The sequence below is a fragment of the Takifugu rubripes genome, chromosome 11 (assembly GCF_901000725.2).
Source record: "Takifugu rubripes chromosome 11, fTakRub1.2, whole genome shotgun sequence".
In the NCBI taxonomy this organism is placed as follows: domain Eukaryota; kingdom Metazoa; phylum Chordata; class Actinopteri; order Tetraodontiformes; family Tetraodontidae; genus Takifugu; species Takifugu rubripes.
The window spans coordinates 15,793,544-15,816,113 of NC_042295.1; the positions used below are offsets into that span (position 1 = coordinate 15,793,544).

General features: G+C 42.6%; 1 protein-coding gene and 2 pseudogenes across 1 annotated transcript in view; all 3 read left to right on the forward strand.

Moving 5' to 3' along the window:
- LOC115246528 (uncharacterized) overlaps nt 1–16,535 on the forward strand; it is an 89,106-nt gene extending 72,571 nt beyond the window's left edge. Inside the window, 29 exon segments of the mRNA XM_029844166.1 lie at nt 30–331; nt 406–580; nt 2,700–3,348; nt 3,514–3,643; nt 3,645–3,731; nt 3,902–4,187; nt 4,271–4,572; nt 4,647–4,821; nt 6,590–7,238; nt 7,404–7,620; nt 7,791–7,814; nt 7,816–8,077; nt 8,161–8,462; nt 8,537–8,711; nt 10,462–10,767; nt 10,770–11,109; nt 11,275–11,491; nt 11,662–11,947; nt 12,031–12,332; nt 12,407–12,581; nt 14,350–14,906; nt 14,908–14,999; nt 15,165–15,187; nt 15,190–15,380; nt 15,551–15,572; nt 15,575–15,835; nt 15,920–16,194; nt 16,196–16,222; nt 16,299–16,535. Of these exon segments, the coding sequence (XP_029700026.1) occupies nt 30–331; nt 406–580; nt 2,700–3,348; nt 3,514–3,643; nt 3,645–3,731; nt 3,902–4,187; nt 4,271–4,572; nt 4,647–4,821; nt 6,590–7,238; nt 7,404–7,620; nt 7,791–7,814; nt 7,816–8,077; nt 8,161–8,462; nt 8,537–8,711; nt 10,462–10,767; nt 10,770–11,109; nt 11,275–11,491; nt 11,662–11,947; nt 12,031–12,332; nt 12,407–12,581; nt 14,350–14,906; nt 14,908–14,999; nt 15,165–15,187; nt 15,190–15,380; nt 15,551–15,572; nt 15,575–15,835; nt 15,920–16,194; nt 16,196–16,222; nt 16,299–16,499 (7,010 nt within the window). The 3' untranslated portion in view covers nt 16,500–16,535.
- Nucleotides 16,536–18,259: 1,724 nt separating this feature from the next.
- On the forward strand, nt 18,260–22,141 carry LOC115251548 (TRPM8 channel-associated factor homolog; annotated as a pseudogene).
- Nucleotides 22,142–22,156: 15 nt separating this feature from the next.
- Nucleotides 22,157–22,570, forward strand: part of LOC115251549 (TRPM8 channel-associated factor homolog) — a 5,918-nt pseudogene continuing 5,504 nt past the window's right edge.

Here is a 22,570-nt window from a genome sequence, read left to right on the forward strand (position 1 = left end):
AAACTTCTTTTGGGGAAACGTCTTTCCAGGAAACAAGATCCTGAACAAAATGGGCCTGAGTCTTCTTGGCGATACAATTGATGGGGGCATTTACAAGGTCCCTGAATCCAGCCAAGCCATTGTGGACAACTACCATTTCCGCCACATGTTATCCCAGTTTGCTGGTCACGTCTTGGAGGAAAAGGCACTCAGCCAGAGCCAGACAGAGTCTTTTCAAAAGCTGAGCAGCCACTGCGCCAACTTCTTGCAAATGAGAGCTTATGGCTGCTCGTCCTATATGCAGGTTTTGCTCGCACTCTATGACCTCATTGTGAAGGCAGGCGTGCCGCAGGTAGGTCGCCGAGCTAAAGCAGCCCAACGACAGGCTGCCGTTCAGAACGGTGACTGTAGTCATTGTGGTTGTAGGTGTCTGAAAGCAACCCGGTGAAGAGTCCCAAAGACCGCCTCCTTCTGTTCATGGGCTCAGAAATGTACAAGGCCTTCCCTGATCCTGATGTTCTCCTGCCCCACCTCATCAAGGACATCCCAACCTTACCAGTGGTCAACAGCCAGAGAATCAAGATTAATGTGGACACAGCAGGTGAGATTACACCCCAGGCACGCTGATAACCCTAACCCTGGTTAACCCTAACACTAACCCTAATCCTGGTTAACCCTAACCCTGGTTAACGCTAACCCTCACTTAAAGACATTACACCCCAGGCACGCTGATAACCCTAACCCTGGTTAACCCTAACCCTAACCCTGGTTAACCCTAACCCTGGTTAACCCTAACCCTCACTTAAAGACATTACACCCCGGTCACGCTGATAACACTAACCCTGGTTAACCCTAACCCTGGTTAACCCTAACCCTCACTTAAAGACATTACACCCCAGGCACGCTGATAACCCTAACCCTGGTTAACCCTAACACTAACCCTAACCCTGGTTAACCCTAACCCTGGTTAACCCTAACTTAAAGACATTACACCCCAGTCACGCTGATAACCCTAACCCTGGTTAACCCTAACCTGGTTAACCCTAACCCTCACTTAAAGACATTACACCCCAGGCACGCTGATAACCCTAACCCTGGTTAACACTAACCCTAACCCTGGCTAACCCTAACCCTGGTTAACCCTAACCCTCACTTAAAGACATTACACCCCGGTCACGCTGATAACACTAACCCTGGTTAACCCTAACCCTGGTTAACCCTAACCCTCACTTAAAGACATTACACCCCAGGCACGCTGATAACCCTAACCCTGGTTAACCCTAACACTAACCCTAACCCTGGTTAACCCTAACCCTGGTTAACCCTAACTTAAAGACATTACACCCCAGTCACGCTGATAACCCTAACCCTGGTTAACCCTAAACCTGGTTAACCCTAACCCTCACTTAAAGACATTACACCCCAGGCACGCTGATAACCCTAACCCTGGTTAACCCTAAACCTGGTTAACCCTAACCCTCACTTAAAGACATTACACCCCAGGCACGCTGATAACCCTAACCCTGGTTGACCCTAACACTAACCCTAACCCTGGTTAACCCTAACCCTGGTTAACCCTAACCCTCACTTAAAGACATTACACCCCAGTCACGCTGATAACACTAACCCTGGTTAACCCTAACCCTGGTTAACCCTAACCCTAACTTAAAGACATTACACCCCAGTCACGCTGATAAGCCGCTTGAGTTTTTATGGCAAAAACGTGCCGAATATTGGCAACAATCATCCCGCTTTGGTCTATATTTCTTTCTTTTTTTGTTTTCTTTAATATTAATAAGGATACAATGTTATGCAGAGGTGTACTTATAACAATTTCATAGACAAATGAGTGTGATTACACTGTCCAATGTTCCAGGTTTTTCCCTGAGGAATTTATATGAATAAATGAATAATGTGATTGCTCATGTGACTTTAATTTTAGCAAGCAGTGAAGATGTAAAAAATGATTATAGACAGTTTTGAAATAAATGTTTACCTGCTGTTCTTTTCTGCTTGGTGATCTGCTAACCAACTGGGTTACTCTGTAGTAGCAAGACTGCACGATATTGAGTGGATAATACGTAAAGAAAATATGGCAACAAAGTGACATTCGGTATTATTGAATGGATTTGAAGTCCTGTGATTGCAACTCTAAGTTGAATTTAAACAATTTATTTAGTTATAGATGTATAACAATAACGGTGTGAATGTGTTGAGTTTAGGAACAATTGGCTGAAATATAAGTAGATATAATTTATTTTATTGTGTGGATCTCAATTATTTCTGTCCAGATATTTAATACTTTTCTTTCAATTTTGCTGAGATAACTGATGAATATAAATCAGTTTCAGCTAAATAATCAGTTAATCATCTTTCCCCAGATATTTAGTAAATCTTAATTACTTTTATTCAGATAACTAGTAAACATAAATCAATTTTCCTTGTGAAAGTGATTTGTGTTTGCTTAATATTTCCTGGGTATATAACTCATCATTTTGGCTACTATTAATAAATCCAACACATTTTAACTATTGCATTCATTAACCTGCACTTGTTTTAGTTTAAATGTAGATAATTTACTCAATACTTTTTACTAAAAGTTGCAGTTATTAAAATCTACTCAATTATATTATGTGTCACTTTGTTGCCATAACTTTTTTAAGTAATCATTGGTCACAATTTTTAGAGTGTATTTAATGTTTTGTAATTACCCCTTTCAGATTTATCAACTTTCACCATGTCCACCAAACCTACCCAAGAGGCTTACAAGCGTTTGGTCAAAGGCTTGACTCAGCTGGACTTCAAAGATTACTATGTTCCTAGTGAGCTGGCTCTGGTTGGTGATGCCTTCCCTTTGGCAATCAACAGCCAAGGCCAAGTCCTAATGGCTGCCTCCACCTATGGCCTTGGAAGGATAGTGGTCCTGGGTCATGAGGCCTGCTTGTCCGAATTTCCCAGTCTGGTAGAGAATGCGGTGAATTGGCTTAGAGGAGATGGATCTGCCAACCTGTCTGTTGCAGTCCACCAAAATATTAAAGCGGCTGCTGACGAGCTCTGCCAATACAAGTTTACTGTGAAAGTTGTCGGGGGGTTTAGGAGTGATCTGGGGGTTGGTGTTTATGTGACAGATGCCTACAGCGTAGCAGCAGATCAGAAATCCCTGGTGACATTCATGAAGTCCGGAGGAGGAATCTTGATTGGGGGGCAGGCCTGGCATTGGTCTTCTAAAAACCCTGGGGTGGAGCCGTTGCTTAATTTTGATGGGAACAAGGTGTCTGGAGTAGCAGGGATCTACTTTACTGAGAAATTCAGAAAAATGGAAACTCTGTCCATCTCCCCAGAGGTCCCATACTCCTGGATGTCTCTGAAGTGAGTGTATCACACATCTGAAGCCTTTAATCAGAAAATCTCTCATTTTGCTGAAAAGTATCGCCTGCAGTTTTCCTTTTATCAGTGTCAATTCTTTTTTAAGATTTCTGTTGATCTAAACTGGTGGATATGCTCTCAACGTCTGTTGAATTTGATCTCGTACAGACCGGCCAGGGACTTCAACGATGACCTGAATTTCTTGCTCAAAGGGGTTAAAGAGCTTGATGTTGGTTCACCATCAACATTTTCTGAGATTCTTCCTCACGGCTCACTGGCCTTTCCCATTGGAACCACCTGAGGACGGACGGCCATTTCTGGCAGGAGCCTACTATGGCCTGGGAAGAGTCCTCGTTATTTCTCACGAAGGATGTCTTAGCAATCAGGTACAGTTAATATTCGAAATTACATGAAATAATTATTAAGTTCTAGATATTCACTTCAACACAATCATATTTTATTGGGAAATACCGTAAACATCAGTAGTCTTTTATATATTTGATGTGATTCTATTAATGTGATTTACAAACTGCTGCCTTCCTGCTTTTAATCAAAGAACCTGTCCACCTTCTGGAGCAACGGCATCCGCTGGCTGGATCAAGGCCGGAATGGAGTCGTAGGCGTTGTGGAAAAACGCGCAGTCCCGGTTCTCAGCAAGTCAGGGTTTACGTGCGAGTACACAGACTTCCGAAAAGACCTGAGTGTTTATATGGGAATGGCATACAGTGATGCTCATGCAAAGGAGATCCAAGACTTTGTTGCTGAGGGAGGAGGCCTAGTGATTGGTGGACATGCCTGGTACTGGTCATACGGCGGAGGAAATGTAATGACAGAATTTCCAGGTATGACAATGCAAGTTCATTTTGGGAATCAAATTCACCACAATCCATAGGCTCAAACTTCTTTTGGGGAAACGTCTTTCCAGGAAACAAGATCCTGAACAAAATGGGCCTGAGTCTTCTTGGCGATACAATTGATGGGGGCATTTACAAGGTCCCTGAATCCAGCCAAGCCATTGTGGACAACTACCATTTCCGCCACATGTTATCCCAGTTTGCTGGTCACGTCTTGGAGGAAAAGGCACTCAGCCAGAGCCAGACAGAGTCTTTTCAAAAGCTGAGCAGCCACTGCGCCAACTTCTTGCAAATGAGAGCTTATGGCTGCTCGTCCTATATGCAGGTTTTGCTCGCACTCTATGACCTCATTGTGAAGGCAGGCGTGCCGCAGGTAGGTCGCCGAGCTAAAGCAGCCCAACGACAGGCTGCCGTTCAGAACGGTGACTGTAGTCATTGTGGTTGTAGGTGTCTGAAAGCAACCCGGTGAAGAGTCCCAAAGACCGCCTCCTTCTGTTCATGGGCTCAGAAATGTACAAGGCCTTCCCTGATCCTGATGTTCTCCTGCCCCACCTCATCAAGGACATCCCAACCTTACCAGTGGTCAACAGCCAGAGAATCAAGATTAATGTGGACACAGCAGGTGAGATTACACCCCAGGCACGCTGATAACCCTAACCCTGGTTAACCCTAACACTAACCCTAATCCTGGTTAACCCTAACCCTGGTTAACCCTAACCCTCACTTAAAGACATTACACCCCAGGCACGCTGATAACCCTAACCCTGGTTAACACTAACCCTAACCCTGGCTAACCCTAACCCTGGTTAACCCTAACCCTCACTTAAAGACATTACACCCCAGGCACGCTGATAACACTAACCCTGGTTAACCCTAACCCTGGTTAACCCTAACCCTCACTTAAAGACATTACACCCCAGGCACGCTGATAACCCTAACCCTGGTTAACCCTAACACTAACCCTAACCCTGGTTAACCCTAACCCTGGTTAACCCTAACTTAAAGACATTACACCCCAGTCACGCTGATAACCCTAACCCTGGTTAACCCTAAACCTGGTTAACCCTAACCCTCACTTAAAGACATTACACCCCAGGCACGCTGATAACCCTAACCCTGGTTAACCCTAAACCTGGTTAACCCTAACCCTCACTTAAAGACATTACACCCCAGGCACGCTGATAACCCTAACCCTGGTTGACCCTAACACTAACCCTAACCCTGGTTAACCCTAACCCTGGTTAACCCTAACCCTCACTTAAAGACATTACACCCCAGTCACGCTGATAACACTAACCCTGGTTAACCCTAACCCTGGTTAACCCTAACCCTAACTTAAAGACATTACACCCCAGTCACGCTGATAAGCCGCTTGAGTTTTTATGGCAAAAACGTGCCGAATATTGGCAACAATCATCCCGCTTTGGTCTATATTTCTTTCTTTTTTTGTTTTCTTTAATATTAATAAGGATACAATGTTATGCAGAGGTGTACTTATAACAATTTCATAGACAAATGAGTGTGATTACACTGTCCAATGTTCCAGGTTTTTCCCTGAGGAATTTATATGAATAAATGAATAATGTGATTGCTCATGTGACTTTAATTTTAGCAAGCAGTGAAGATGTAAAAAATGATTATAGACAGTTTTGAAATAAATGTTTACCTGCTGTTCTTTTCTGCTTGGTGATCTGCTAACCAACTGGGTTACTCTGTAGTAGCAAGACTGCACGATATTGAGTGGATAATACGTAAAGAAAATATGGCAACAAAGTGACATTCGGTATTATTGAATGGATTTGAAGTCCTGTGATTGCAACTCTAAGTTGAATTTAAACAATTTATTTAGTTATAGATGTATAACAATAACGGTGTGAATGTGTTGAGTTTAGGAACAATTGGCTGAAATATAAGTAGATATAATTTATTTTATTGTGTGGATCTCAATTATTTCTGTCCAGATATTTAATACTTTTCTTTCAATTTTGCTGAGATAACTGATGAATATAAATCAGTTTCAGCTAAATAATCAGTTAATCATCTTTCCCCAGATATTTAGTAAATCTTAATTACTTTTATTCAGATAACTAGTAAACATAAATCAATTTTCCTTGTGAAAGTGATTTGTGTTTGCTTAATATTTCCTGGGTATATAACTCATCATTTTGGCTACTATTAATAAATCCAACACATTTTAACTATTGCATTCATTAACCTGCACTTGTTTTAGTTTAAATGTAGATAATTTACTCAATACTTTTTACTAAAAGTTGCAGTTATTAAAATCTACTCAATTATATTATGTGTCACTTTGTTGCCATAACTTTTTTAAGTAATCATTGGTCACAATTTTTAGAGTGTATTTAATGTTTTGTAATTACCCCTTTCAGATTTATCAACTTTCACCATGTCCACCAAACCTACCCAAGAGGCTTACAAGCGTTTGGTCAAAGGCTTGACTCAGCTGGACTTCAAAGATTACTATGTTCCTAGTGAGCTGGCTCTGGTTGGTGATGCCTTCCCTTTGGCAATCAACAGCCAAGGCCAAGTCCTAATGGCTGCCTCCACCTATGGCCTTGGAAGGATAGTGGTCCTGGGTCATGAGGCCTGCTTGTCCGAATTTCCCAGTCTGGTAGAGAATGCGGTGAATTGGCTTAGAGGAGATGGATCTGCCAACCTGTCTGTTGCAGTCCACCAAAATATTAAAGCGGCTGCTGACGAGCTCTGCCAATACAAGTTTACTGTGAAAGTTGTCGGGGGGTTTAGGAGTGATCTGGGGGTTGGTGTTTATGTGACAGATGCCTACAGCGTAGCAGCAGATCAGAAATCCCTGGTGACATTCATGAAGTCCGGAGGAGGAATCTTGATTGGGGGGCAGGCCTGGCATTGGTCTTCTAAAAACCCTGGGGTGGAGCCGTTGCTTAATTTTGATGGGAACAAGGTGTCTGGAGTAGCAGGGATCTACTTTACTGAGAAATTCAGAAAAATGGAAACTCTGTCCATCTCCCCAGAGGTCCCATACTCCTGGATGTCTCTGAAGTGAGTGTATCACACATCTGAAGCCTTTAATCAGAAAATCTCTCATTTTGCTGAAAAGTATCGCCTGCAGTTTTCCTTTTATCAGTGTCAATTCTTTTTTAAGATTTCTGTTGATCTAAACTGGTGGATATGCTCTCAACGTCTGTTGAATTTGATCTCGTACAGACCGGCCAGGGACTTCAACGATGACCTGAATTTCTTGCTCAAAGGGGTTAAAGAGCTTGATGTTGGTTCACCATCAACATTTTCTGAGATTCTTCCTCACGGCTCACTGGCCTTTCCCATTGGAACCACCGAGGACGGACGGCCATTTCTGGCAGGAGCCTACTATGGCCTGGGAAGAGTCCTCGTTATTTCTCACGAAGGATGTCTTAGCAATCAGGTACAGTTAATATTCGAAATTACATGAAATAATTATTAAGTTCTAGATATTCACTTCAACACAATCATATTTTATTGGGAAATACCGTAAACATCAGTAGTCTTTTATATATTTGATGTGATTCTATTAATGTGATTTACAAACTGCTGCCTTCCTGCTTTTAATCAAAGAACCTGTCCACCTTCTGGAGCAACGGCCATCCGCTGGCTGGATCAAGGCCGGAATGGAGTCGTAGGCGTTGTGGAAAAACGCGCAGTCCCGGTTCTCAGCAAGTCAGGGTTTACGTGCGAGTACACAGACTTCCGAAAAGACCTGAGTGTTTATATGGGAATGGCATACAGTGATGCTCATGCAAAGGAGATCCAAGACTTTGTTGCTGAGGGAGGAGGCCTAGTGATTGGTGGACATGCCTGGTACTGGTCATACGGCGGAGGAAATGTAATGACAGAATTTCCAGGTATGACAATGCAAGTTCATTTTGGGAATCAAATTCACCACAATCCATAGGCTCAAACTTCTTTTGGGGAAACGTCTTTCCAGGAAACAAGATCCTGAACAAAATGGGCCTGAGTCTTCTTGGCGATACAATTGATGGGGGCATTTACAAGGTCCCTGAATCCAGCCAAGCCATTGTGGACAACTACCATTTCCGCCACATGTTATCCCAGTTTGCTGGTCACGTCTTGGAGGAAAAGGCACTCAGCCAGAGCCAGACAGAGTCTTTTCAAAAGCTGAGCAGCCACTGCGCCAACTTCTTGCAAATGAGAGCTTATGGCTGCTCGTCCTATATGCAGGTTTTGCTCGCACTCTATGACCTCATTGTGAAGGCAGGCGTGCCGCAGGTAGGTCGCCGAGCTAAAGCAGCCCAACGACAGGCTGCCGTTCAGAACGGTGACTGTAGTCATTGTGGTTGTAGGTGTCTGAAAGCAACCCGGTGAAGAGTCCCAAAGACCGCCTCCTTCTGTTCATGGGCTCAGAAATGTACAAGGCCTTCCCTGATCCTGATGTTCTCCTGCCCCACCTCATCAAGGACATCCCAACCTTACCAGTGGTCAACAGCCAGAGAATCAAGATTAATGTGGACACAGCAGGTGAGATTACACCCCAGGCACGCTGATAACCCTAACCCTGGTTAACCCTAACACTAACCCTAATCCTGGTTAACCCTAACCCTGGTTAACCCTAACCCTCACTTAAAGACATTACACCCCAGGCACGCTGATAACCCTAACCCTGGTTAACACTAACCCTAACCCTGGCTAACCCTAACCCTGGTTAACCCTAACCCTCACTTAAAGACATTACACCCCGGTCACGCTGATAACCCTAACCCTGGTTAACCCTAACCCTCACTTAAAGACATTACACCCCAGGCACGCTGATAACCCTAACCCTGGTTAACCCTAACACTAACCCTAACCCTGGTTAACCCTAACCCTGGTTAACCCTAACTTAAAGACATTACACCCCAGTCACGCTGATAACCCTAACCCTGGTTAACCCTAAACCTGGTTAACCCTAACCCTCACTTAAAGACATTACACCCCAGGCACGCTGATAACCCTAACCCTGGTTAACCCTAAACCTGGTTAACCCTAACCCTCACTTAAAGACATTACACCCCAGGCACGCTGATAACCCTAACCCTGGTTGACCCTAACACTAACCCTAACCCTGGTTAACCCTAACCCTGGTTAACCCTAACCCTCACTTAAAGACATTACACCCCAGTCACGCTGATAACACTAACCCTGGTTAACCCTAACCCTGGTTAACCCTAACCCTAACTTAAAGACATTACACCCCAGTCACGCTGATAAGCCGCTTGAGTTTTTATGGCAAAAACGTGCCGAATATTGGCAACAATCATCCCGCTTTGGTCTATATTTCTTTCTTTTTTTGTTTTCTTTAATATTAATAAGGATACAATGTTATGCAGAGGTGTACTTATAACAATTTCATAGACAAATGAGTGTGATTACACTGTCCAATGTTCCAGGTTTTTCCCTGAGGAATTATATGAATAAATGAATAATGTGATTGCTCATGTGACTTTAATTTTAGCAAGCAGTGAAGATGTAAAAAATGATTATAGACAGTTTGAAATAAATGTTTACCTGCTGTTCTTTTCTGCTTGGTGATCTGCTAACCAACTGGGTTACTCTGTAGTAGCAAGACTGCACGATATTGAGTGGATAATACGTAAAGAAAATATGGCAACAAAGTGACATTCGGTATTATTGAATGGATTTGAAGTCCTGTGATTGCAACTCTAAGTTGAATTTAAACAATTTATTTAGTTATAGATGTATAACAATAACGGTGTGAATGTGTTGAGTTTAGGAACAATTGGCTGAAATATAAGTAGATATAATTTATTTTATTGTGTGGATCTCAATTATTTCTGTCCAGATATTTAATACTTTTCTTTCAATTTTGCTGAGATAACTGATGAATATAAATCAGTTTCAGCTAAATAATCAGTTAATCATCTTTCCCCAGATATTTAGTAAATCTTAATTACTTTTATTCAGATAACTAGTAAACATAAATCAATTTTCCTTGTGAAAGTGATTTGTGTTTGCTTAATATTTCCTGGGTATATAACTCATCATTTTGGCTACTATTAATAAATCCAACACATTTTAACTATTGCATTCATTAACCTGCACTTGTTTTAGTTTAAATGTAGATAATTTACTCAATACTTTTTACTAAAAGTTGCAGTTATTAAAATCTACTCAATTATATTATGTGTCACTTTGTTGCCATAACTTTTTTAAGTAATCATTGGTCACAATTTTTAGAGTGTATTTAATGTTTTGTAATTACCCCTTTCAGATTTATCAACTTTCACCATGTCCACCAAACCTACCCAAGAGGCTTACAAGCGTTTGGTCAAAGGCTTGACTCAGCTGGACTTCAAAGATTACTATGTTCCTAGTGAGCTGGCTCTGGTTGGTGATGCCTTCCCTTTGGCAATCAACAGCCAAGGCCAAGTCCTAATGGCTGCCTCCACCTATGGCCTTGGAAGGATAGTGGTCCTGGGTCATGAGGCCTGCTTGTCCGAATTTCCCAGTCTGGTAGAGAATGCGGTGAATTGGCTTAGAGGAGATGGATCTGCCAACCTGTCTGTTGCAGTCCACCAAATATTAAAGCGGCTGCTGACGAGCTCTGCCAATACAAGTTTACTGTGAAAGTTGTCGGGGGGTTTAGGAGTGATCTGGGGGTTGGTGTTTATGTGACAGATGCCTACAGCGTAGCAGCAGATCAGAAATCCCTGGTGACATTCATGAAGTCCGGAGGAGGAATCTTGATTGGGGGGCAGGCCTGGCATTGGTCTTCTAAAAACCCTGGGGTGGAGCCGTTGCTTAATTTTGATGGGAACAAGGTGTCTGGAGTAGCAGGGATCTACTTTACTGAGAAATTCAGAAAAATGGAAACTCTGTCCATCTCCCCAGAGGTCCCATACTCCTGGATGTCTCTGAAGTGAGTGTATCACACATCTGAAGCCTTTAATCAGAAAATCTCTCATTTTGCTGAAAAGTATCGCCTGCAGTTTTCCTTTTATCAGTGTCAATTCTTTTTTAAGATTTCTGTTGATCTAAACTGGTGGATATGCTCTCAACGTCTGTTGAATTTGATCTCGTACAGACCGGCCAGGGACTTCAACGATGACCTGAATTTCTTGCTCAAAGGGGTTAAAGAGCTTGATGTTGGTTCACCATCAACATTTTCTGAGATTCTTCCTCACGGCTCACTGGCCTTTCCCATTGGAACCACCGAGGACGGACGGCCATTTCTGGCAGGAGCCTACTATGGCCTGGGAAGAGTCCTCGTTATTTCTCACGAAGGATGTCTTAGCAATCAGGTACAGTTAATATTCGAAATTACATGAAATAATTATTAAGTTCTAGATATTCACTTCAACACAATCATATTTTATTGGGAAATACCGTAAACATCAGTAGTCTTTTATATATTTGATGTGATTCTATTAATGTGATTTACAAACTGCTGCCTTCCTGCTTTTAATCAAAGAACCTGTCCACCTTCTGGAGCAACGCCATCCGCTGGCTGGATCAAGGCCGGAATGGAGTCGTAGGCGTTGTGGAAAAACGCGCAGTCCCGGTTCTCAGCAAGTCAGGGTTTACGTGCGAGTACACAGACTTCCGAAAAGACCTGAGTGTTTATATGGGAATGGCATACAGTGATGCTCATGCAAAGGAGATCCAAGACTTTGTTGCTGAGGGAGGAGGCCTAGTGATTGGTGGACATGCCTGGTACTGGTCATACGGCGGAGGAAATGTAATGACAGAATTTCCAGGTATGACAATGCAAGTTCATTTTGGGAATCAAATTCACCACAATCCATAGGCTCAAACTTCTTTTGGGGAAACGTCTTTCCAGGAAACAAGATCCTGAACAAAATGGGCCTGAGTCTTCTTGGCGATACAATTGATGGGGGCATTTACAAGGTCCCTGAATCCAGCCAAGCCATTGTGGACAACTACCATTTCCGCCACATGTTATCCCAGTTTGCTGGTCACGTCTTGGAGGAAAAGGCACTCAGCCAGAGCCAGACAGAGTCTTTTCAAAAGCTGAGCAGCCACTGCGCCAACTTCTTGCAAATGAGAGCTTATGGCTGCTCGTCCTATATGCAGGTTTTGCTCGCACTCTATGACCTCATTGTGAAGGCAGGCGTGCCGCAGGTAGGTCGCCGAGCTAAAGCAGCCCAACGACAGGCTGCCGTTCAGAACGGTGACTGTAGTCATTGTGGTTGTAGGTGTCTGAAAGCAACCCGGTGAAGAGTCCCAAAGACCGCCTCCTTCTGTTCATGGGCTCAGAAATGTACAAGGCCTTCCCTGATCCTGATGTTCTCCTGCCCCACCTCATCAAGGACATCCCAACCTTACCAGTGGTCAACAGCCAGAGAATCAAGATTAATGTGGACACAGCAGGTGAGATTACACCCCAGGCACGCTGATAACCCTAACCCTGGTTAACCCTAACACTAACCCTAATCCTGGTTAACCCTAACCCTGGTTAACCCTAACCCTCACTTAAAGACATTACACCCCAGGCACGCTGATAACCCTAACCCTGGTTAACACTAACCCTAACCCTGGCTAACCCTAACCCTGGTTAACCCTAACCCTCACTTAAAGACATTACACCCCGGTCACGCTGATAACACTAACCCTGGTTAACCCTAACCCTGGTTAACCCTAACCCTCACTTAAAGACATTACACCCCAGGCACGCTGATAACCCTAACCCTGGTTAACCCTAACACTAACCCTAACCCTGGTTAACCCTAACCCTGGTTAACCCTAACTTAAAGACATTACACCCCAGTCACGCTGATAACCCTAACCCTGGTTAACCCTAAACCTGGTTAACCCTAACCCTCACTTAAAGACATTACACCCCAGGCACGCTGATAACCCTAACCCTGGTTAACCCTAAACCTGGTTAACCCTAACCCTCACTTAAAGACATTACACCCCAGGCACGCTGATAACCCTAACCCTGGTTGACCCTAACACTAACCCTAACCCTGGTTAACCCTAACCCTGGTTAACCCTAACCCTCACTTAAAGACATTACACCCCAGTCACGCTGATAACACTAACCCTGGTTAACCCTAACCCTGGTTAACCCTAACCCTAACTTAAAGACATTACACCCCAGTCACGCTGATAAGCCGCTTGAGTTTTTATGGCAAAAACGTGCCGAATATTGGCAACAATCATCCCGCTTTGGTCTATATTTCTTTCTTTTTTTTGTTTTCTTTAATATTAATAAGGATACAATGTTATGCAGAGGTGTACTTATAACAATTTCATAGACAAATGAGTGTGATTACACTGTCCAATGTTCCAGGTTTTTCCCTGAGGAATTTATATGAATAAATGAATAATGTGATTGCTCATGTGACTTTAATTTTAGCAAGCAGTGAAGATGTAAAAAATGATTATAGACAGTTTTGAAATAAATGTTTACCTGCTGTTCTTTTCTGCTGGTGATCTGCTAACCAACTGGGTTACTCTGTAGTAGCAAGACTGCACGATATTGAGTGGATAATACGTAAAGAAAATATGGCAACAAAGTGACATTCGGTATTATTGAATGGATTTGAAGTCCTGTGATTGCAACTCTAAGTTGAATTTAAACAATTTATTTAGTTATAGATGTATAACAATAACGGTGTGAATGTGTTGAGTTTAGGAACAATTGGCTGAAATATAAGTAGATATAATTTATTTTATTGTGTGGATCTCAATTATTTCTGTCCAGATATTTAATACTTTTCTTTCAATTTTGCTGAGATAACTGATGAATATAAATCAGTTTCAGCTAAATAATCAGTTAATCATCTTTCCCCAGATATTTAGTAAATCTTAATTACTTTTATTCAGATAACTAGTAAACATAAATCAATTTTCCTTGTGAAAGTGATTTGTGTTTGCTTAATATTTCCTGGGTATATAACTCATCATTTTGGCTACTATTAATAAATCCAACACATTTTAACTATTGCATTCATTAACCTGCACTTGTTTTAGTTTAAATGTAGATAATTTACTCAATACTTTTTACTAAAAGTTGCAGTTATTAAAATCTACTCAATTATATTATGTGTCACTTTGTTGCCATAACTTTTTTAAGTAATCATTGGTCACAATTTTTAGAGTGTATTTAATGTTTGTAATTACCCCCTTTCAGATTTATCAACTTTCACCATGTCCACCAAACCTACCCAAGAGGCTTACAAGCGTTTGGTCAAAGGCTTGACTCAGCTGGACTTCAAAGATTACTATGTTCCTAGTGAGCTGGCTCTGGTTGGTGATGCCTTCCCTTTGGCAATCAACAGCCAAGGCCAAGTCCTAATGGCTGCCTCCACCTATGGCCTTGGAAGGATAGTGGTCCTGGGTCATGAGGCCTGCTTGTCCGAATTTCCCAGTCTGGTAGAGAATGCGGTGAATTGGCTTAGAGGAGATGGATCTGCCAACCTGTCTGTTGCAGTCCACCAAAATATTAAAGCGGCTGCTGACGAGCTCTGCCAATACAAGTTTACTGTGAAAGTTGTCGGGGGGTTTAGGAGTGATCTGGGGGTTGGTGTTTATGTGACAGATGCCTACAGCGTAGCAGCAGATCAGAAATCCCTGGTGACATTCATGAAGTCCGGAGGAGGAATCTTGATTGGGGGGCAGGCCTGGCATTGGTCTTCTAAAAACCCTGGGGTGGAGCCGTTGCTTAATTTTGATGGGAACAAGGTGTCCTGGAGTAGCAGGGATCTACTTTACTGAGAAATTCAGAAAAATGGAAACTCTGTCCATCTCCCCAGAGGTCCCATACTCCTGGATGTCTCTGAAGTGAGTGTATCACACATCTGAAGCCTTTAATCAGAAAATCTCTCATTTTGCTGAAAAGTATCGCCTGCAGTTTTCCTTTTATCAGTGTCAATTCTTTTTTAAGATTTCTGTTGATCTAAACTGGTGGATATGCTCTCAACGTCTGTTGAATTTGATCTCGTACAGACCGGCCAGGGACTTCAACGATGACCTGAATTCTTGCTCAAAGGGGTTAAAGAGCTTGATGTTGGTTCACCATCAACATTTTCTGAGATTCTTCCTCACGGCTCACTGGCCTTTCCCATTGGAACCACCGAGGACGGACGGCCATTTCTGGCAGGAGCCTACTATGGCCTGGGAAGAGTCCTCGTTATTTCTCACGAAGGATGTCTTAGCAATCAGGTACAGTTAATATTCGAAATTACATGAAATAATTATTAAGTTCTAGATATTCACTTCAACACAATCATATTTTATTGGGAAATACCGTAAACATCAGTAGTCTTTTATATATTTGATGTGATTCTATTAATGTGATTTACAAACTGCTGCCTTCCTGCTTTTAATCAAAGAACCTGTCCACCTTCTGGAGCAACGCATCCGCTGGCTGGATCAAGGCCGGAATGGAGTCGTAGGCGTTGTGGAAAAACGCGCAGTCCCGGTTCTCAGCAAGTCAGGGTTTACGTGCGAGTACACAGACTTCCGAAAAGACCTGAGTGTTTATATGGGAATGGCATACAGTGATGCTCATGCAAAGGAGATCCAAGACTTTGTTGCTGAGGGAGGAGGCCTAGTGATTGGTGGACATGCCTGGTACTGGTCATACGGCGGAGGAAATGTAATGACAGAATTTCCAGGTATGACAATGCAAGTTCATTTTGGGAATCAAATTCACCACAATCCATAGGCTCAAACTTCTTTTGGGGAAACGTCTTTTCCAGGAAACAAGATCCTGAACAAAATGGGCCTGAGTCTTCTTGGCGATACAATTGATGGGGGCATTTACAAGGTCCCTGAATCCAGCCAAGCCATTGTGGACAACTACCATTTCCGCCACATGTTATCCCAGTTTGCTGGTCACGTCTTGGAGGAAAAGGCACTCAGCCAGAGCCAGACAGAGTCTTTTCAAAAGCTGAGCAGCCACTGCGCCAACTTCTTGCAAATGAGAGCTTATGGCTGCTCGTCCTATATGCAGGTTTTGCTCGCACTCTATGACCCTCATTGTGAAGGCAGGCGTGCCGCAGGTAGGTCGCCGAGCTAAAGCAGCCCAACGACAGGCTTGCCGTTCAGAACGGTGGACTGTAGTCATTGTGGTTGTAGGTGTCTGAAAGCAACCCGGTGAAGAGTCCCAAAGACCGCCTCCTTCTGTTCATGGGCTCAGAAATGTACAAGGCCTTCCCTGATCCTGATGTTCTCCTGCCCCACCTCATCAAGGACATCCCAACCTTACCAGTGGTCAACAGCCAGAGAATCAAGATTAATGTGGACACAGCAGGTGAGATTACACCCCAGGCACGCTGATAACCCTAACCCTGGTTAACCCTAACACTAACCCTAATCCTGGTTAACCCTAACCCTGGTTAACCCTAACCCTCACTTAAAGACATTACACCCCAGGCACGCTGATAACCCTAACCCTGGTTAACACTAACCCTAACCCTGGCTAACCCTAACCCTGGTTAACCCTAACCCTCACTTAAAGACATTACACCCCGGTCACGCTGATAACACTAACCCTGGTTAACCCTAACCCTGGTTAACCACTACCCTCACTTAAAGACATTACACCCCAGGCACGCTGATAACCCTAACCCTGGTTAAACCCTAACACTAACCCTAACCCTGGTTAACCCTAACCCTGGTTACCCTAACTTAAAGACATTACACCACCAGTCACGCTGATAACCCTAACCCTGGTTAACCCTAAACCTGGTTAACCCCTAACCCTCACTTAAAGACATTACACCCCAGGCACGCTGATAACCCTAACCCTGGTTAACCCTAAACCTGGTTAACCCTAACCCTCACTTAAAAGACATTACAACCCCAGGCACGCTGATAACCCTAACCCTGGTTGACCCTAACACTAACCCTAACCCTGGTTACCCTAACCCTGGTTAACCCTAACCCTCACTTAAAGACATTACACCCCAGTCACGCTGATAACACTAACCCTGGTTAACCCTAACCCTGGTTAACCCTAACCCTAACTTAAGACATTACACCCCAGTCACGCTGATACGCCGCTTGAGTTTTTTATGGCAAAAACGTGCCGAATATTGGCAACAATCATCCCGCTTTGGTCTATATTTCTTTCTTTTTTTGTTTTCTTTAATATTAATAAGGATACATGTTATGCAGAGGTGTACTTATAACAATTTCATAGACAAATGAGTGTGATTACACTGTCCAATGTTCCAGGTTTTTCCCTGAGGAATTTATAGAATAAATGAATAAGTGATTGCTCATGTGACTTTAATTTTAGCAAGCAGTGAAGATGTAAAAAATGATTATAGACAGTTTTGAAATAAATGTTTACCTGCTGTTCTTTTCTGCTTGGTGATCTGCTAACCAACTGGGGTTACTCTGTAGTAGCAAGACTGCACGATATTGATGGGATAATACGTAAAGAAAATATGGCAACAAGTGACATTCGGTATTATTGAATGGATTTGAAGTCCTGTGATTGCAAACTCTAAGTTGAATTTAAACAATTTATTTAGTTATAGATGTTATAACAATAACGGTGTGAATGTGTTGAGTTTAGGAACAATTGGCTGAAATATAAGTAGATATACATTTATTTTACTTGTGTGGATCTCAATTATTTCTGTCCAGATATTTAATACTTTTCTTTCAATTTTGCTGAGATAACTGATGAATATAAATCAGTTTCAGCTAAATAATCAGTTAATCATCTTTCCCCAGATATTTAGTAAATCTTAATTACTTTTATTCAGATAACTAGTAAAACATAAATCAATTTTCCTTGTGAAAGTGATTTGTGTTTGCTTAATATTTCCTGGGTATATAACTCATCATTTTGGCTACTATTAATAAATCCAACACATTTTACTATTGCATTCATTAACCTGCACTTGTTTTAGTTTAAATGTAGATAATTTACTCAATACTTTTTACTAAAAGTTGCAGTTATTAAAATCTACTCAATTATATTATGTGTCACTTTGTTGCCATAACCTTTTTTAAGTAATCATTGGTCACAATTTTTAGAGTGTATTTAATGTTTTGTAATTACCCTTTCAGATTTATCAAACTTTCACCATGTCCACCAAACCTACCCAAGAGGCTTACAAGCGTTTGGTCAAAGGCTTGACTCAGCTGGACTTCAAAGATTACTATGTTCCTAGTGAGCTGGCTCTGGTTGGTGATGCCTTCCCTTTGGCAATCAACAGCCAAGGCCAAGTCCTAATGGCTGCCTCCACCTATGGCCTTGGAAGGATAGTGGTCCTGGGTCATGAGGCCTGCTTGTCCGAATTTCCCAGTCTGGTAGAGAATGCGGTGAATTGGCTTAGAGGAGATGGATCTGCCAACCTGTCTGTTGCAGTCCACCAAAATATTAAAGCGGCTGCTGACGAGCTCTGCCATACAAGTTTACTGTGAAAGTTGTCGGGGGGTTTAGGAGTGATCTGGGGGTTGGTGTTTATGTGACAGATGCCTACAGCGTAGCAGCAGATCAGAAATCCCTGGTGACATTCATGAAGTCCGGAGGAGGAATCTTGATTGGGGGGCAGGCCTGGCATTGGTCTTCTAAAAACCCTGGGGTGGAGCCGTTGCTTAATTTTGATGGGAACAAGGTGTCTGGAGTAGCAGGGATCTACTTTACTGAGAAATCAGAAAAATGGAAACTCTGTCCATCTCCCCAGAGGTCCCATACTCCTGGAGTCTCTGAAGTGAGTGTATCACACATCTGAAGCCTTTAATCAGAAAATCTCTCATTTTGCTGAAAAGTATCGCCTGCAGTTTCCTTTTATCAGTGTCAATTCTTTTTAAGATTTCTGTTGATCTAAACTGGTGGATATGCTCTCAACGTCTGTTGAATTTGATCTCGTACAGACCGGCCAGGACTTCAACGATGACCTGAATTTCTTGCTCAAAGGGTTAAAGAGCTTGATGTTGGTTCACCATCAACATTTTCTGAGATCTCCTTCCACGGCTCACTGGCCTTTCCCATTGGAACCACCGAGGACGGAGGCCATTTCTGGCAGGAGCCTACTATGGCCTGGGAAGAGTCCTCGTTATTTCTCACGAAGGATGTCTTAGCAATCAGGTACAGTTAATATTCGAAATTACATGAAATAATTATTAAGTTCTAGATATTCACTTCAACACAATCATATTTTATTGGGAAATACCGTAAACATCAGTAGTCTTTTATATATTTGATGTGATTCTATTAATGTGATTTACAAACTGCTGCCTTCCTGCTTTTAATCAAAGAACCTGCCACCTTCGAGGCAACGCCATCCGCTGGCTGGATCAAGGCCGGAATGGAGTCGTAGGCGTTGTGGAAAAACGCGCAGTCCCGTTCTCAGCAAGTCAGGGTTTACGTGCGAGTACACAGACTTCCGAAAAGACCTGAGTGTTTATATGGGAATGGCATACAGTGATGCTCATGCAAAGGAGATCCAAGACTTGTTGCTGAGGGAGGAGGCCTAGTGATTGTGGACATGCCTGGTACTGGTCATACGGCGGAGGAAATGTAATGACAGAATTTCCAGGTATGACAATGCAAGTTCATTTTGGGAATCAAATTCACCACATCCATAGGCTCAAACTTCTTTTGGGGAAAGTCTTTCCAGGAAACAAGATCCTGAAAAATGGGCCTGAGTCTTCTGGCGATACAATTGATGGGGCATTTACAAGGTCCCTGAATCCAGCCAAGCCATTGTGGACAACTACCATTTCGCCACATGTTATCCCAGTTTGCTGGTCACGTCTTGGGGAAAAGGCACTCAGCCAGAGCCAGACAGAGTCTTTTCAAAAGCTGAGCAGCCACTGCGCCAACTTCTTGCAAAGGAGAGCTTATGGCTGCTCGTCCTATATGCAGGTTTTGCTCGCACTCTATGAACCTCATTGTGAAGGCAGGCGTGCCGCAGGTAGGTCCCGAGCTAAAGCAGCCCAACGACAGGCTGCCGTTCAGAACGGTGACTGTAGTCATTGTGGTTGTAGGTGTCTGAAAGCAACCCGGTGAAGAGTCCCAAAGACCGCCTCCTTCTGTTCATGGGCTCAGAAATGTACAAGGCCTTCCCTGATCCTGATGTTCTCCTGCCCCACCTCATCAAGGACATCCCAACCTTACCAGTGGTCAACAGCCAGAGAATCAAGATTAATGTGGACACAGCAGGTGAGATTACACCCCAGGCACGCTGATAACCCTAACCCTGGTTAACCCTAACACTAACCCTAATCCTGGTTAACCCTAACCCTGGTTAACCCTAACCCTCACTTAAAGACAACACCCAGGCACTGATAACCCTAACCCTGGTTAACACTAACCCTAACCCTGGCTAACCCTAACCTGGTTAACCCTAACCCTCACTAAAGACATTACCACCCCCGGTCACGCTGATAACTAACCCTGGTTACCTAACCCTGGTTAACCCTAACCCTCACTTAAAGACATTACACCCCAGGCCGCTGTTGATAACCCTAAACCCTGGTTAACCCTAACACTAACCCTAACCCTGGTTAACCCTAACCTGGTTAACCCTAACCCTCACTTAAAGCATTACACCCCAGCACGCTGATAACCCTAACCCTGGTTAACCCTAACCCTGGTTAACCCTAACCCTCACTTAAAGACATTACACCCCAGGCACGCTGATAACCCTAACCCTGGTTACCCTAACCCTGGTTAACCCTAACCCTCACTTAAAGACATTACACCCCAGTCACGCTGATAACACAACCCTGGTTAACCCTAACCCTGGTTAACCCTAACCCTAACTTAAAGACATTACACCCAGTCCGCTGATAAGCCGCTTGAGTTTTATGGCAAAAACGTGCCGAATATTGGCAACAATCATCCCGCTTTGGTCTATATTTCTTTCTTTTTTTGTTTTCTTAATATTAATAAGGATCAATGTTATGCAGAGTAAGTGTACTTATAACAATTTCATAGACAATGAGTGTGATTACACTGTCCAATGTCCAGTTTTTCCCTGAGGAATTTATATGAATAAATGAATAATGTGATTGCTCATGTGACTTTAATTTTAGCAAGCAGTGAAGAGTAAAAAATGATTATAGACAGTTTTGAAATAAATGTTTACTGCTGTTCTTTTCTGCTTGGTGATCTGCTAACCAACTGGGTTACTCTGTAGTAGCAAGACTGCACGATATTGAGTGGATAATACGTAAAGAAAATATGGCAACAAAGTAATTCGGTATTATTGAATGGATTTGAAGTCCTGTGATTGCAACTCTAAGTTGAATTTAAACAATTTATTTAGTTATAGATGTATAACAATACGGTGTGAATGTGTTGAGTTTAGGAACAATTGGCTGAATATAAGTAGATATAATTTATTTTATTGTGTGGATCTCAATTATTTCTGTCCAGAATTTAATACTTTTCTTTCAATTTTGCTGAGATAACTGATGAATATAAATCAGTTTCAGCTAAATAATCATTTAATCATCTTTCCCAGATATTTAGTAAATCTTAATTACTTTTATTCAGATAACTAGTAACATAATCAATTTTCCTTGTGAAAGTGATTTGTGTTTGTAATATTTCCGGGTATATAACTCATCATTTTGGCTACTATTAATAATCCAAACATTTTAACTATTGCATTCATTAACCTGCACTGTTTTAGTTTAAATGTAGAATTTACTCAATACTTTTACTAAAAGTTGCAGTTATTAAAATCTACTCAATTATATTATGTCACTTGTTGCCATAACTTTTTTAAGTAATCATTGGTCACAATTTTTAGAGTGTATTTAATGTTTTGTAATTACCCCTTTCAGATTTATCAACTTTCACCATGTCCACCAAACCTACCCAAGAGGCTTACAAGCGTTTGGTCAAAGGCTTGACTCAGCTGGACTTCAAAGATTACTATGTTCCTAGTGAGCTGGCTCTGGTTGGTGATGCCTTCCCTTTGGCAATCACAGCCAAGGCCAAGTCCTAATGGCTGCCTCCACCTATGGCCTTGGAGGATAGTGTCCTGGGTCATGAGGCCTGCTTGTCCGAATTTCCCAGTCTGGTAGAGAATGCGGTGAATTGGCTTAGAGGAGATGGATCTGCCAACCTGTCTGTTTGCAGTCCACCAAAATATTAAGCGGCTGCTGACGAGCTCTGCCATAACAAGTTTTACTGTGAAAGTTTCGGGGGGTTTAGGAGTGATCTGGGGTGGTGTTTATGTGACAGATGCCTACAGCGTAGCAGCAGATCAGAAATCCCTGGTGACATTCATGAAGTCCGGAGGAGGAATTGATTGGGGGGCAGGGCCTGGCATTGGTCTCTAAAACCCTGGGTGGAGCCGGCTTAATTTTGAGGGGAACAAGGTGTCTGGAGTAGCAGGGATCTACTTTACTGAGAAATTCAGAAAATGGAAACT